At 41.5% G+C, this 14,291-nt stretch overlaps 1 protein-coding gene across 1 annotated transcript in view; it reads left to right on the forward strand.

The window, feature by feature from the left end:
* The first annotated feature begins 4,298 nt into the window (after positions 1-4,298).
* Positions 4,299-14,291, forward strand: part of MAP3K4 (mitogen-activated protein kinase kinase kinase 4) — a 68,166-nt gene continuing 58,173 nt past the window's right edge. Inside the window, 1 exon segment of the mRNA XM_030499221.1 lies at positions 4,299-4,590. Coding sequence (XP_030355081.1) covers positions 4,517-4,590 — 74 coding nt within the window. The 5' untranslated portion in view covers positions 4,299-4,516.

The raw sequence follows: 14,291 nt of genomic DNA on the forward strand, positions 1-14,291 counted from the left end.
AAGCCCGAAGACCAGCTTTGCACAGTAAAAGCATAATACAATTCGGGTTTATACATCTCTTATGTGGGTCATGCCATTTTAATAATGGCAGAGGCAGTGTTACATACAGTTGCTTTTTAGGACAGGAAGTACCAAAAAAATAATACCCAGTTGAAGTGATAAAACAGTAATCCCAGGAATGTCTCTGACCTCATGCCACTCTTACTAACAAATACTCCTTTAATAGTGATGACTTAATGATATCAAGCCCTGTGTGATCTGACAGGCAGCATGTGAGATGACAGTGTTGAGACAGAAATACTCTACCTCCATCAAGCTAGCTGGCTCCTATTATAGCATGGGTGTTAAACCATGCTGCTGAACAAGCTTTGGCAGCTATCATGCGAGCTTCTGAACTGAATGAATCACAGTGGTAACGGATGATTGAACAGGGGTATATACAGCATGACTCCTCAATTTCTTTCAGAGTTTCACACTTCAAATCAATTGCAGCAAAGCTCAAATTATACGACACTGAAAACTGAGTTCCGTTTCTTTCAAAATAACCCCCAACCTGATCTTCCGTGAAAGCAACAACACTGTAGATGGAAGGATCTTCATATTTCCAGGTAGAAATACATCTTGGTATTTTATTTTGCCTCTGAGTAGCTAGTTGCAATATCTACTTAGAAAGGTATGGTAGTCTTCTAGATATTAAATACAGTATTGTTCATGTTTTACTTCACTGCAGAAGAGCATTTTTAATCTGCGACTAAGAAAAAATGAAAATGCTATCTTTAGAACATTTTACTAGATCTAGACTAACTATACCTAACAGGTTGCTTTCCAGCGCCTACTGCTAAAAGGGGGACTGTGTCTAATTAACTTTGCTCTTTTAAATAGCTTTTAGTAGAATTGAACAATTTATTGGAAGGAAAACTAAACCTACAAAGCTGGTTTTGTTGAGAATTTAATTTTCGCATGAAGTTCATAGTGAAGAACCATCTGATTATTACGCTTCATTAAAAAAGAACAAGTTGTGCTTTATTCTGCAGACATTCATAATGTGAAATACAAGTTTGGCCTTGTGACAGGTACTGGGAGAAATTTTTTGAAAGATGTTCTTATAACCTATTTAATTACCCACATAGAATGAGTATTTCTATTTCTTCATTAGTGTTTGTTGGATACAGAAAAGAGCTGTAGAACTCACATATGGCAAAAGCACAGCTGCATGTACAATCCTGCCTGACACTTGTGGAGGAGAAATGAGGAAAAAGGAATAACAGAGTCTATGCCTCAGGAACAGATAGAAATGTAAAGAGTAGTTGCAGTAGAGATTTAAAAAAGCTATTTGAAAGACCTATTTTTGTTACCAGGATGCTATTGCCACCTCTTACATTTTTATTGCAATTTCTAGCACTCCTGGTGTAATAGAAGGCAGACTGCTGGAATAAAAAGAAATTCCTAAGCAATCGCAGTATCTGCTATAAATATGAACCCACGTGATCACTTAAGCAAAGAAGAAAATTAATCGTAAAACTTTAGGAAATAAAAGATAAACTGAAATAAGTTTGTTTGCTTTGACAGTTGCCTTTTTTGTAGTTGCCTCTTTTCCTTCTTTTGTTTACCTAGAATTTTGAGATCATGATTTTGCTACATCAGACAGTAAAATCCATTAATATTACTAATATTTTAACCAAAAATTCTGAAAAATTAAGACATCATTTATTGTGATGTCTGCTTTAATTTCGTGCCTTCTGTTCCAGCAGCAGAGCCAGAATGAACAATTTCATTTATCAATTTCCATGCACCTGTGAAATGCTGATATGTTAAGATTCACCAGCTGGCAGTCAAGGAATCTTTGAAATAAAAAGACATTCCTTAAAAGAAACCAAAAATAATTAACAGAATTTTGTGCATATCAATTTTTGTAAGACCTCTGCAACTTCTTCAAATTTTGTCTTTGCTAAATATTATCTCTATATAGGCTTTGACAGTCTTATGTCATCTGCTGTTTCCTGTACTATCGGCCCCATATATTCCTCATCTCTTTTCCTTTCCTTCGGAGTTCTCCGCAGGCCATTCATAAACGTCTCCCCTTACAATTTTCTCCTTGACGCCAGGAGCTATATTGCTCACTATGGCCTATTGCAGACAAAGAAGTGCCATTGTATTAAGCTTACAGCCTTGCTTTCTTTGGTCAGTTATCTGTAGTTTTAGCATATTCTCTATGGTGTACCACAAGAATGTGATGCAACCCAATATGTCGGGTTGCCCGAAAGGGAAAGTAGAAGAGGCATGCAGGGAAGTTTATTCTGGACCTCCTTGCTTGAGAGGCTGCAGCGAGCCCCAGTGCGCTTCAGTAAACCATCTTCATATCGACAGAAAGTAGTGGCAGTGGGCAGTCCCCATTTCCACCTTTGCCAAGGGCCCCTGGGGTGTCTGCACATCAATACCATCATGCCACCACAATCTGTGGCAAATGGCAGTATCGTATATTGCATTTTATTTTCTTCTTAGTCAATTATACTAGCTATCTTTTTCACAGTTAATGAAAACTCTGTGCTTCTAACATACCACTACACTGGTTTGATTGAAGAAGCAAAGCAACTGAAAAATTTTGCCATGATGGCTAAACATAAAGAATTCTCTGCCCTGCAAATAGCTGAAGAGATGGTATCAGACAATGATCCATAACATAGCTGAAAAGAATGCTAAAAGCCATTGTTATGCACTTGTTTCATCAATGACATTGAGCCTTTGTTATTCGCAGCCATACTAAAACCGTGCATACTGTGAAATAAGCAGCTTTGCTTATTGATGTTTTTACTGAGATAATAAGTAATTTATTAGGTTAGCACTTCAGGATTTCTAATGTTCACTTTCTTCACCTACAGTTTCTAGGTTTTGTTCACCATGACAGATTAGTAGGAATATATCATTTGTATATGCCTTTAAAACTGCTTTTTGGTTTTGGGCTCAAGTATTTGACCAAAAATTGTCAACATGCTAAATACCGGGGTTTTTCCATGATACGAGGTAACTTTAAGTAATAATTCTGCACATAAATGCTGAGTGTGTTGCTGTTTAAAAGTCATGACCATCAGGGTCATGATGATCCAGGTACTTTGCTTGACATATAGAAAACAGGTAACTGGCTTCCTGCATAATGTTATTCATCTGATCCCACATTTTAATGCATGTATTTATTAAGATGATAAATGTATAGTAGAAGTATCTTCTGTACTTCAGCTTAAAAAAAAAGTCTTATCTCAAAGGGCCTGTTAAAATCAATCTGTAGAAAGTTCATTTCTTAAACTTTGACAGATACATGAGCAACTTTATATCACGAACAGTGACTTTACAATTGAACTTTAGTGTCAGGCTAGAAATCTGTGTCAGTTTCTTGCACAGTTAATTTAGCGAAGGAAGTGCACATAAAGCAGAATCCAGCATTGATTCCCGTCCAAGTTCAAATTTCACTCTTCAGAAATAAGATACACTGTTTGTATACACATTGCCGATGCCAGGGTTCGCTGCTGTGCTTCCAGTGCTCTGAAACAGAAGATGAGGCTCTCTCACCAACCGTAACAATTAAATAACTCATGGCACTTTTGTGTATTTGAAGGGCGTTAACGTTGGTGTTCCAGCCAGGCTATAGTTCAGGAAATTACAGTTTTCCTCCCTGTATTTCCAAATGGATAACGTGGCTCCCGCTCTCTGTTCAAGGCTGATAACCAGCGCTTATGAAATGAAACAAACTACACCCTAAGCAGCAGATAAATGATTTATTTTTTGTTCGCCTGCCTGCAAACCGATGAGCACCCCGGTTCATCCTGCCCTGTACCCACTCCGAGGGACCCCGAGGGGCTCCCATGCCTCCCAGCTCCTTGGAGAAGGCTTTGGTGGTCCCAGCCCCAGCGGGCCACTCCGCAAGCAGGCTGCGGGGCGCCGCCACCTGCCGAGGTAAGCCACCTTCTCTCCGCAACTACTTTCATTTTCTACCGCTGGCTCCTAACGCTGTGGAACCTTGCGAGCTTTGAGACCCCGCGGCGGCTCACTCGATAGCGGCCAACAGCGGCTCTGTCAGGGTGGGGAGGGAGCCCGGCGCCAGCTGGCGGGGCGACAGCTCCCGCCGCGCCGCCACCGCCGCCCGGCGCCGTCCCGTCCCGTCCCGCCGCCGTGAAGCGGCAGCCGAGAAACGCCGCCACCGCCGCCCGTACGAGGTGGGAGCGGGTGAGCGGCAGCGGAGCAGCCCCCGCCCCGCGCCGCGGCGGAGCGCGCGCGCGCGCGCCTCTGTCTCGGGCTGTCCCTGTTGGCGCGCCGTAGCGATGCTCCCGGCTCCTCTGCCCTCGGAGGCTGGTTTCAAGATGGCGGCCGCGCGGGCGGTTCTGCGAGGCCGGGTGTCTGCAGCTGGGTAGAGACCCCCCCCCTTTCCCTGTCCCCTGCTCCTCACCGCTGCACCCCCGGCGCCGCAGCGGGCCGGGCCGGGCCGCGCACTGCGATCCGCCGCCATGCCGGCTTCGGTGCATGCATGAGAGACGTCGCCGCCGCGCTGGTCCGTGCCGCCGCCGCCGCCATGGAGGAGCCGCCAGCGCCGCCGGGGAGGTCAGTACCGAGCGCTGCCAAATAGGGAGCTGCGTGCCGCCTGCCGCCGGGCTGCAGAGCGGTGCCGGGCAGAGGAGTGCGAGCGCCGGCCGCCCCTCCTGCAGCGCCCGGGCGCAGCCTGCCTGGCCCGCGGCCGGCGAGCACGGCGCCGGAGCGCTGCGTGGCTGCGGGTGCGTTCCGAACCTTCCCATCGCACGGCCCGAGCTCGGTGCAAAAGCTCTGCTTGTGGCTGCTGCTGCTTCAGCGTTCGTAATAACGCGCCCACGGAGTGAGAAAGTGCTTCGATAAGAAATCTCTAGTGGCTGCGGTGGGTAAGGCAGTGTTTTGTGGGTGCTTTGCAATTAAGACCAGATCGTTTTCTTTCCCCTCCTCGCTGAGCAGCAGGAGCAAACGAGTGTTTCTGGACACTGGCAAGGCCAGCTCCCGCGGACAACTTTTGCCGGTGATTAGGAAGCGTGCAGAGATGGGGGGGAGCAGCCGCCTGAGCCCTCCGGCAGGCTGGCGAAGCGTGCATGACCTGTGCTCCGCGGTTTTGAGCTGCGCGGACAAAAACACCGCCTGCTGCAAGGGTGCCTCGTGTTTGCAGCGGCCGTGGTTAAACCCGGGTAGTTCGGTTCTCTCGGGCGCGCCGATAAAACAGCAGTATCTCGGAGTGTCGCTCCTGGCAACGCTGCGATTGATGTTTGACAGAAGATACAGTTCAAAAAAAACCCCAACTTCCACAGAAAGGGCTAGCGTTATGATGCCTCAAGCCTGTTGCAGCTGCTGTTACCTCCTGAATGTGCTGACCTGCAGATTGGCTTTTTGCAAGTCTCCATCTGTGCCCTGCTGAGAGTTGGGGATGCAAATTACTTCATGGTTTAGTGTTTCCAACTGGCTGTAGAAGTGTTGCATAAGTCCAAGTTATTAATTCCGTGGCAGTTATTTCTCCTTTTAAAATAACATCCTGTTGATGCACTTCACTTCTCACTAGGAGGCATTCAGGAAACGTTTCTTAAACTGCTTGAGAGATCAATTAGTACTGTAAGGCACATTGTATTCCAGGTGTGCTGTGCAGAAAAGCTTCGTGCTGTCATGTTCCTGAGATCATTCTTGGATATTGCAAGCTACTCTTTTGTACTGATGTAATAAAAGGGAAGTGGTGATGCACTCCAGTTTGGATCGAGGCTACAGAGTTGAACAATGTCTGGTTTGAGTTTTCATTAATGTATTTTAATGATTTGTTTTTCTTACGTCATGAGAATGCCAAAACCAGAAGGTACGTAACAGTTAATTAGATTTAACAGAAATATTATGAAACACAAGTGCCAGTGGGGCAACTGCATTCGTAAGCTTCCAAGTTCCTTGTTACAGTATCTTCAAAGAGTAATAGTGCAGGTTAAGCAGAAAATGATTTAGAGTTTGTTCAACAGCATGACCCTAGACCTGGGCTGTCTTCATGTAGAAGAGTAATCTGCAGTGCCTGGATGGAAAACACCCAGGCATTTCCTGTCTAGGGCCATTTCTGACCTCTGCTGGATTCTGCTTATTAAAAGACAGTTTATATGAGTCGGATGTGGGTGTGGACAGTGTGGTGGCAACTTCACCCAGCAAATGAAAATTGAATTGGTTATTTCACAGTGAGCTGGTGGGTGGGAAGGAGAGGTCTCAAAACAATTAGGTAGCCTTAATTTGGGTAAGGTAATGCATGTACTCCACTGTGATTCACTTCTGTGTGTGCTTTGTGTACCAACTTCACTGCTTTAGAGCAGAACTGCTTCTCTGGCTTTACGCAGTACTTACTCTATTCCTGTATTACATCTAAGAAAAAGCATCTGAAGCTTTTTGAAGCATGATTAAAGTTGATTTAAATTTTGGGCTTATCATTAGGTGTGCAGTCTTGTGGGTGCGAGGTTAGAATCTTGTTGAAATCAGTGGGACTGCGTGCAGGCTTGGGAATTTGAAATCCGTGTGGTGCAGATAGCTTGTAATCCTGTTTGTAGCATATGAATGTGTTTCTGGCTAGTGCAGAAGTGCATTGGTATAATGCATTCTCTTTAAGTTAAATTTAATTCTGTTGGAGAAGTCATTCTCACTAGCAATGCACCTACATTTATTTAAAGAAGAAAGTTTATTGATTTATTGTTGTGGGTTTGTTTTATGGTAGACAAATAGATACCTGTTTGTCTTTGCGTAAGGATTCTGTGTCTTGTCAGAATATAAATGCGATGGTCCATTTTGTAACTCTAAGGCAGGCATACAATATATTCATAGCTTTTTTGGAATTATATAGTCCTTAGTCCAGAGCATTTGATTGAGAATCCCTTTCCAAAAGCAAACTGTTTTTCTGAGGTCTTCCTTTCTTTCTTGAAAAATATGATTTGGGGTAGGGAAAGTGGGGAGGCAGCTCTCAACAGAACAGGCACATGTTTGGTGCTTCTTGGTTATGGCCTATAGGCTTTACATTTTCCAAGACCAATTTTAGGCTTTCCTAAGAGTTTTCTGGCACAAAAACCACTACAGAGAAGAATGAGGCCTTAAGCATGGCCTTTGTTGGGATGCTAATTTTGGTGGCACTGCAGAAGCATAAAGAGGCATAGGACTATGTTAACTTGTGCCTTGGTTGTAGCCCTCTTTTTTTTCCTGGCATACATCCAGTGCAAGGGGTGAAGGAAGGAGCAGGGCTATGGAAAAAGTGGGGCAGAATTGTGAATAATGTGGAGGCTTCCTACACGCTGGGGAATTTCTCAGTGGTCTGTCTATCAGATTTGTTGGCTCTATGTTGACAATGAATTGGGCTGTCAGTCTGCAGCATCTGTTGTTTGGGGGAAGCCTGAAGTCATGTCACGGATTGTGCTTCAACCTATTACTCTGTTTGCCAAACTATCTGTGTGACTTATAGTGTATCAGCAGTGAAAGAGTTTAAAATTATTTTATTAACTTACGATCACAGCTTCAGTGGGAGGAATTATTTGAGTGTATACAGTTTTACCATCTTTTTTTTTTCTTTTGTTATTGTTTTTTCATGCATTTAAATGAGGTAAGATGTATTCTCTATTCCCCATGTATTGCATTTTCTTGTTTACACGTGCAGGATTGGGATGAATGACTGATTGCTCCACCTACGCACAAACACACATGCAGTGCTAGCTGAGATGTCTTTGGTGTTTGTAGCAGCAAGGATTAGTCTGCGTTGTGTGGCTGCTTGAGTTGTTTTTATGTCTGTTAATTAGTGCTGTCTGTGTCAAGGTTGGTTTTGCTGTTATGTAAGATAGTGATATTGGCCCCTGTGGAATGCAGACTGTGCTGTGATGAGGAGCAGATCTACAGAATTTAAAGGAAAGGATAAGGGATATGCAGCGATTTTTATTTTGGGGAGCAAATTGGGATGTTTAGAGGCTTATAAAGATTTGGTTTCCATGACAACATTTCTGAAATTATACACAAATCATTCTTTTAAACTGCATTTAAAACAGACTTAAAAGACTATATTTTTATACTACCCATTGCTAGTCAGGTAGTATGTTGACCTCTGTCAGGAAAGGTATCTTGGCTCTTATTTCTTCAGCTGTCTGGGTGAATTTGTTGTTGTATATGCCATTTATGTTTGCAGGGCTATTACTTTCCTTAAGTTTTCTTCTGCTCTTAAGTGTGAACTGCATCAATGCTATGTTTAGCCTGTAATCTATTAACTAAATTTTTGAATTTTTAAAAATAACTTAGAAGCTTATGATTTAAAGAACTGATAATTGTCCTATGCTCATCCTTGGTCAACTGCAAATATAAAGCCAAACCAGAATATTTGCCCTTAACACCTGAGTTTGAGCATTACTGAGTTGTCAAGTGTTCGCCCGTGTCCAGTTCAAGAACCCTGTGCATAAAATCACATCAGCTTTCTATGAACCTTGATCAGGTTTGTTCTGGATCCAGACAAGATGGGATATGACTTCATTGCCTTAATGAATGTCCCCTGCTCTCACGGGGTAGAAGGAGGGAATTAATTCTGTTCCTTCTGCGTCCTGCTAAGGTTTAACGGTATTGATTGTTGTGTGTTGCTTTCTGATGTGGTGTAAATGTATGATTTATTCTGTTCTTGACTTACGTGTGCAGCTGGTTTACTTGCTGATGGCTTCTCTGAGAGCAGTATTTGTAAAGGTTTGTACCATTTTAGCTATGAAACATCCATCCAGTAAGTGATAAGAAGGCCACAGATACATACGCTTCTGCTAACTTCTTGGCTGCACTGTAGAACTCTCCGTGGGTGCATGTCCATTGAGCATTTGGGATGCTCCGAGTGGTGCAGAGTACTACAGGTCCATTGCATTGCCTGGGTTTTCCAGAGGTCATGGACTACTAGTCCAGCATCCAGTGCTTAGGCACCAGCTTCCACTAAAAACATATTTAACTTATAATGCTTCACCATCAGGGTTCTTGTGGACTTCATCTAGAAGGTGAACTGAACCTTTGGGATCAAAGCCAGTTGGTAGCTTTTTCTTATCTGAGAATGGAACTTTCTGCCAGAAGAGTAAAGTTCATGCATGGGAGAGTGGCAGAAGAATGGCTGTTATGCATCTTGTTATCTTTTATCTTGGGTCTGTGTCTTTTCCAGTTTATCATTGTTATAAATGACATCTAGCAGCCTAACACTTTGTCATAGTATCTCTTTTCCTGGTGGTATGTAACTTTTCCTCGTGTGGCTTAAATTTTCCTGAAAATCTATCCAGATATGTTAGTATAGATTTTTCATAAGAAGTACTTAAATAAGTTACACACCCAAAAAATAAAATGGGTGTACCTTGAGACCTTGGGGTCTGATCTATGCAGGTACCAAGAACTTAACTGCAACACTTATCCTGTGGATTTATACTGTGCTATGTAATGCTCAACAGTCTTTATTCTAGTGGTACATATTTTGGAGCTTCTCATTAAAAAACCAAACCAAACAAACAGAAAAACCAACCCAAAACAAACAAACCAACCAACCAACCCCAAACAAGCAAACAAACAAATGGAAAACAACAAAGTGCTGTTCTTGGAAATTACAGTTTAAAAAATATTTTTCTCCCCCCAAGATGAGTCAGGATTTAGTTGAGGTTGAAATAGTAGTACTAAGGGTGAAGCAAGGTGTTTGAAACCAATTCATGTTTTGACATTAGTTATTCTGAGACATTGATGAGAAGAGAGCTGGATACTGCCTGGGCTGGGTGCAGCTCTCTTATCTCCTTTTGTACAGTTCTAACCTTTGGTCCATTTGCAGCCTCGCCTGGTAGGCTTAAATGTGGATGTGGAAACCTGACAAAACACATCAACATTTTTACACTTCTGTAACACATTGTAAGAGCAATGTCAGAATTAAATAGGTCTGTTGTTCTTTCTTATTGAAATAAAATATGGCATAGTTTAAATCAAATAATCTATTTGTGAATGGGAAAACAAAAAGTCAGAGGTGAACCTACATGCATATTCTGTAAATGCTGTTATAATCCAAATTTGCATGAAAACTTATAGTATTCCAAAATGGGAAAATTAATTAACTTTTCTGTTTCCACATTTACCAGTAAAAAAGAACAGGAAGTTCTGATGATTTTTTTTTTCTGAGATGAGAACATGAAGAACTGCCAAAACTGTTATAAGAGATTTTATATATTTATTTAAAATATTTATATAAGATTTATTTTATAGTTATTTCTAGTTGGTGTAGCTTGCCGAAGAAAAAGTACTTCCTTAGACCATTTAAATAGGTCTTAATAGCTCTTATCTCTGCTTGCCATAAAAAGATACGAATATTAATTTGCTTTTTTGCTTAATTTATTTTTAATTTTTTCACAGTTTCTGTCTTTTTGAGGATTTTTTTTGAGACACATTTTTATAGCCAGGCAAAAGGTGCTTCAACACCTCTCCGCTGTTTCAGTGCTTTTTTTCTGGGATTCTGTCTTTCTGTCGTAAATATAATAATCAAGCACTTAGAAGCTTCTGCCTGAGAGTATAGGAGAATTTTGGGAAAAGTGTCGAAGAATTAGTAGTTTACAAAACTGAGTGTGGTAGTTTACACATCTTGAGAAGCAGAAGATTTGGAATGTCTCTCAAAATAAATGTTGCTAGTTAGTGGCACTGTGAGGAAGTTTGCAATGGGGGGAACTGGATACAGTCAGATAATATGCTTGAGGTGTACTGTAGAAATGAAGTGTGTTCACACTTGCTGGGTCCTTCTGTTCTCATTAAACAGCTTAATTGAGAGTTACCCAGAGAGAAAAGATGTCGATGGAATCAATTAAAAATTAACTCTTCAGCTCTAAGCTTTACATTAGTCTTTTCCCAGTAATGACTGTTTTTTTCCTTATATATTTCTGCAGGAATAGTGGATGTTCTATCGCAGTGAAGTCTTGCTACAAATCACTGTTGATCTTGCAGCAGAAATACTTTCTGTGTACTTCTCTCAGGCCTTAGCTGTTCTGGGATTCATTGTACTTGGTGCTTAACTGTTGGCAGGGCAGTTGTAGCATAAACCTCTAGTTTGCAAACAGGTAGCAAGATGTAGGTCAAGGCTTCATATCAGCATTGGCTGTTTACGTTTGTGTGGCCATGCTGCAGGTTAAACAAGGCATAAATTGTGAGCAAAGCATGGCTATTACAGGGCTACTATTACATTTTGGCTATATACTAGTTAAGTTTTAGTGTTTCTGTAATTATTTCTATGTTGACAAGCCCTTTATCATAGTTAATTTATAAATTAGCTACTGGAATGTTGTAGTTCAGTCAGTTCTTGGTAGTGATACAGATATTACCTGAAGCATCGTCCTGCCCAAGTATTTCAATTTTATCGTTGCTGCAAGTAAAAAAAAAAACCCAAACCAAAACCCAAACTTGCATTAGTTTTGCAGCTGACCCAGACTAGAAATTACTAGTCTCATCTCCTAACATAGAATCATAGAATGGTTAGGGTTGGAAAGAAACTTAAGATCATCTAGTTCCAACCCCCCTGCGATGGGCAGGGGCACATCACAATAGAACATGTCACCCAAGGCTCTGTCCAACCTGGCCTTGAAGAGGCTGCCAGGGATGGAGCATTTACCACTTTTTGGGCAACCTGTACGAGTGCCTCACCACCCTCACAGTGAAGAACTTCTTCCTTGTATATAACCTGAACTTCCCCTGTTTAAGCTTAAACCCCTCGTCCCTTTGCTAAAGTCGCTGATGAAGAGTCCCTCCCCAGCATCCTTCAGATACTGGAAGGCTGCTATGAGGTCTCCACACAGCCTTCTCTTCTCCAGGCTTAACAGCCCCAACTTTCTCAGCTTATCTTCATAGGGCAGGTGCTTCAGCCCCCTTATCATCCTTGTGGCCCTCCTCGGGCATCCCTCTCTTCTTCCCCTCCAACTAGAAATATCTGCCATATGAAACTTGCTATTGTACTGTTACGTGCATTTGGTTGCCTGATCAAAATTAAAGTAGTTGAAGTTGGAAAAATTGTGCCAAGAAAGACACTCCATCTGAGCTGGATTGTTTCGGCAGCACCAGTGAAGAACCAGGGTCAGTACTTTCAGTTACACCTGTGCAACTTAGGTGCTGGTAACATCTGGAGAAGTGTCAGTGGAAAGCAGAAAGGACAGTCATCTTATAAATTGCTTCAGCTGCAGCCAGAAGAGAGTGACTGAGGGCATGATTTCACGTTACACTCCATGTGTTGGAACAGCAGGTTGCTTTCTTCCCCCTGATCTCTCCCCAAGAGGAAGCCAAGCTCTTCCACTGCATTCTTTCTGGATCTAGCAGTCACATGTTTGTAGTTTTCACTTCACCTTATTGATCTTGTGGGTAACTGGTGCAAGAAAAAATGAACGTGGGGTTTTTTTCTCCCCATCATATTGGCGAGTGAATATGATTGTTGGCTTCTGTGCAAAGGGGGCAGGGATGTGCAACCTGGGAGACAAAAAGTGCACTTGGAACAGGTCAGCTTACCACAACTGTAGTCTTGGTAATTGCTGAGGCTCTTTACTTCATCCTGGTAGAAAGTTGTGTGAATAAGCTTCATTACATTTCATACTTGATTTTAAAAGATTTTTTAGTGTTCATATTTGTTGTGTTCTTACAAGCTTCTCTGCTGTAAGCGGTTCTAATGTAAACTTAGTCTACAGATGCAAATTTTACAGAATCTTACTTGCTGAAATGCAAGTGTTTGGTTTGGTGTTTTTTTTCAGTTAGCATCAGCAGTAAATGCTAAAATTACTATCTCTGTTATAAGTAAATTCCTTGCCCCCTACTACCTTTTGTCCCCAGCACTCTGGTTGTTCATTCCTAGACTATAGACATAATTGATCATATATCCTGCCTTCCTCTAATTTCTCTGGGAGGCAAAATAATAGCTGTATGCAGCTGAATTTGAATTCAGATATTTCGTAAAACTGAAATTGTTATGCTGGTACTATACCTTCTTTAAAATGTTATTTTGAAAGACAGTGAATACATTAAAGCCCCAGGTTTCTGCCTTAGGGTGTTGTTTTAAGATGACAACATGACAAAATATTCTTTTGTTTTTTTCATGTTACTTCCAGGCATTATCTTTAGAATCTGTATTTCCTTTAAACTTGCCTCTAATTTTAATATAAATTCCAAGTTCGTGTTTTTCTTTTTTCTTTCCCAGTTTATTTTAGCCTTGACATTGGTGTGCCTTACATAATATCTGCTTTTATGGTTTGAGAAATCAATGAAAGGTTGAATGTCACCCTCATAAAGATTTATGTCTTAGCTTTCAGAAGAGATGGGAAATGGATGCATTTAACTGTATAGGACTAGCCACCTCCTGTAGAAAGGAACAATAGTGCAGGTGTAAAGGTGATCATAAGGATACACAAATTGAGTTAGAAAAGCGTGCTTCAAAAACAGGTCCTGCGAAAAGAAAGGAGTTAGCAGTCTTGGTTTTTGCTTACCAACTGAAGGAAGAGTTGCAAGGGCAACAAGTGCTTTAGAATGTTTTTATTTTGTGCTTTCTCCCTGCCTTTTTTTATAAAACCTTCAAGAGATGATACCCTGAAGTTCCCCTTTTCCACTATGAGATTGCTGTTAGGTGTTTCTTCTGCCAGGCTTTATTGTCAAGTTAAGTTAGTCAGATGCCTCTTCTCTAGGGCAAAAAAGCGTCTACAAGATCCTTGTGAGCTGGAAATTTGGAACTCCAAAGCTCTTGTTACTGATCTTCCCTCCAGCTTGAAGTTGCTATCAGTGATTTTTGTTCTACTGGTGGGATGTGGCATCTGTGGGGTCTGTGTGTTTTGTTTTTGGTTGGGTTTTTTTTTTGCCAAACAGTGATATTTTCCAAAAGTAATAAAATTTCATTTCTCAGAAGGAAGCTGATCCAGGCCTTAATAGAAATGTGGTACTTCAAAACTTTTCTATTCTTAGAAAATCTTTACACTAGAAGAACTTTATAAAGGACTGTATCTGCGATTTATTTTCATCATAGTGATTCTCATTAAAAAAACCCCAGTGCCAAGCTTGGTGCTTTCCTATAGCTTACTCACAGTATCTTAAATATAACAAATTAAAAAGCCAGACATACCCTGAGCTTCAAGCTGAATTTAATTACGCTGTTAAAAATCTTGGTGTAATACCAAGTTTGTTACAGTAAATCCTATTAATATGTTGGCAGCAATCACAAGTTATTGGTGACTGAGATTTGACATTGACTGCTCAGAAATGTGGAGCTTGGGCTTACGAGATTCAAATGTGAA

The sequence above is a fragment of the Strigops habroptila genome, chromosome 10 (genome assembly GCF_004027225.2).
Source record: "Strigops habroptila isolate Jane chromosome 10, bStrHab1.2.pri, whole genome shotgun sequence".
Classification (NCBI taxonomy): Eukaryota; Metazoa; Chordata; class Aves; order Psittaciformes; family Psittacidae; genus Strigops; species Strigops habroptila.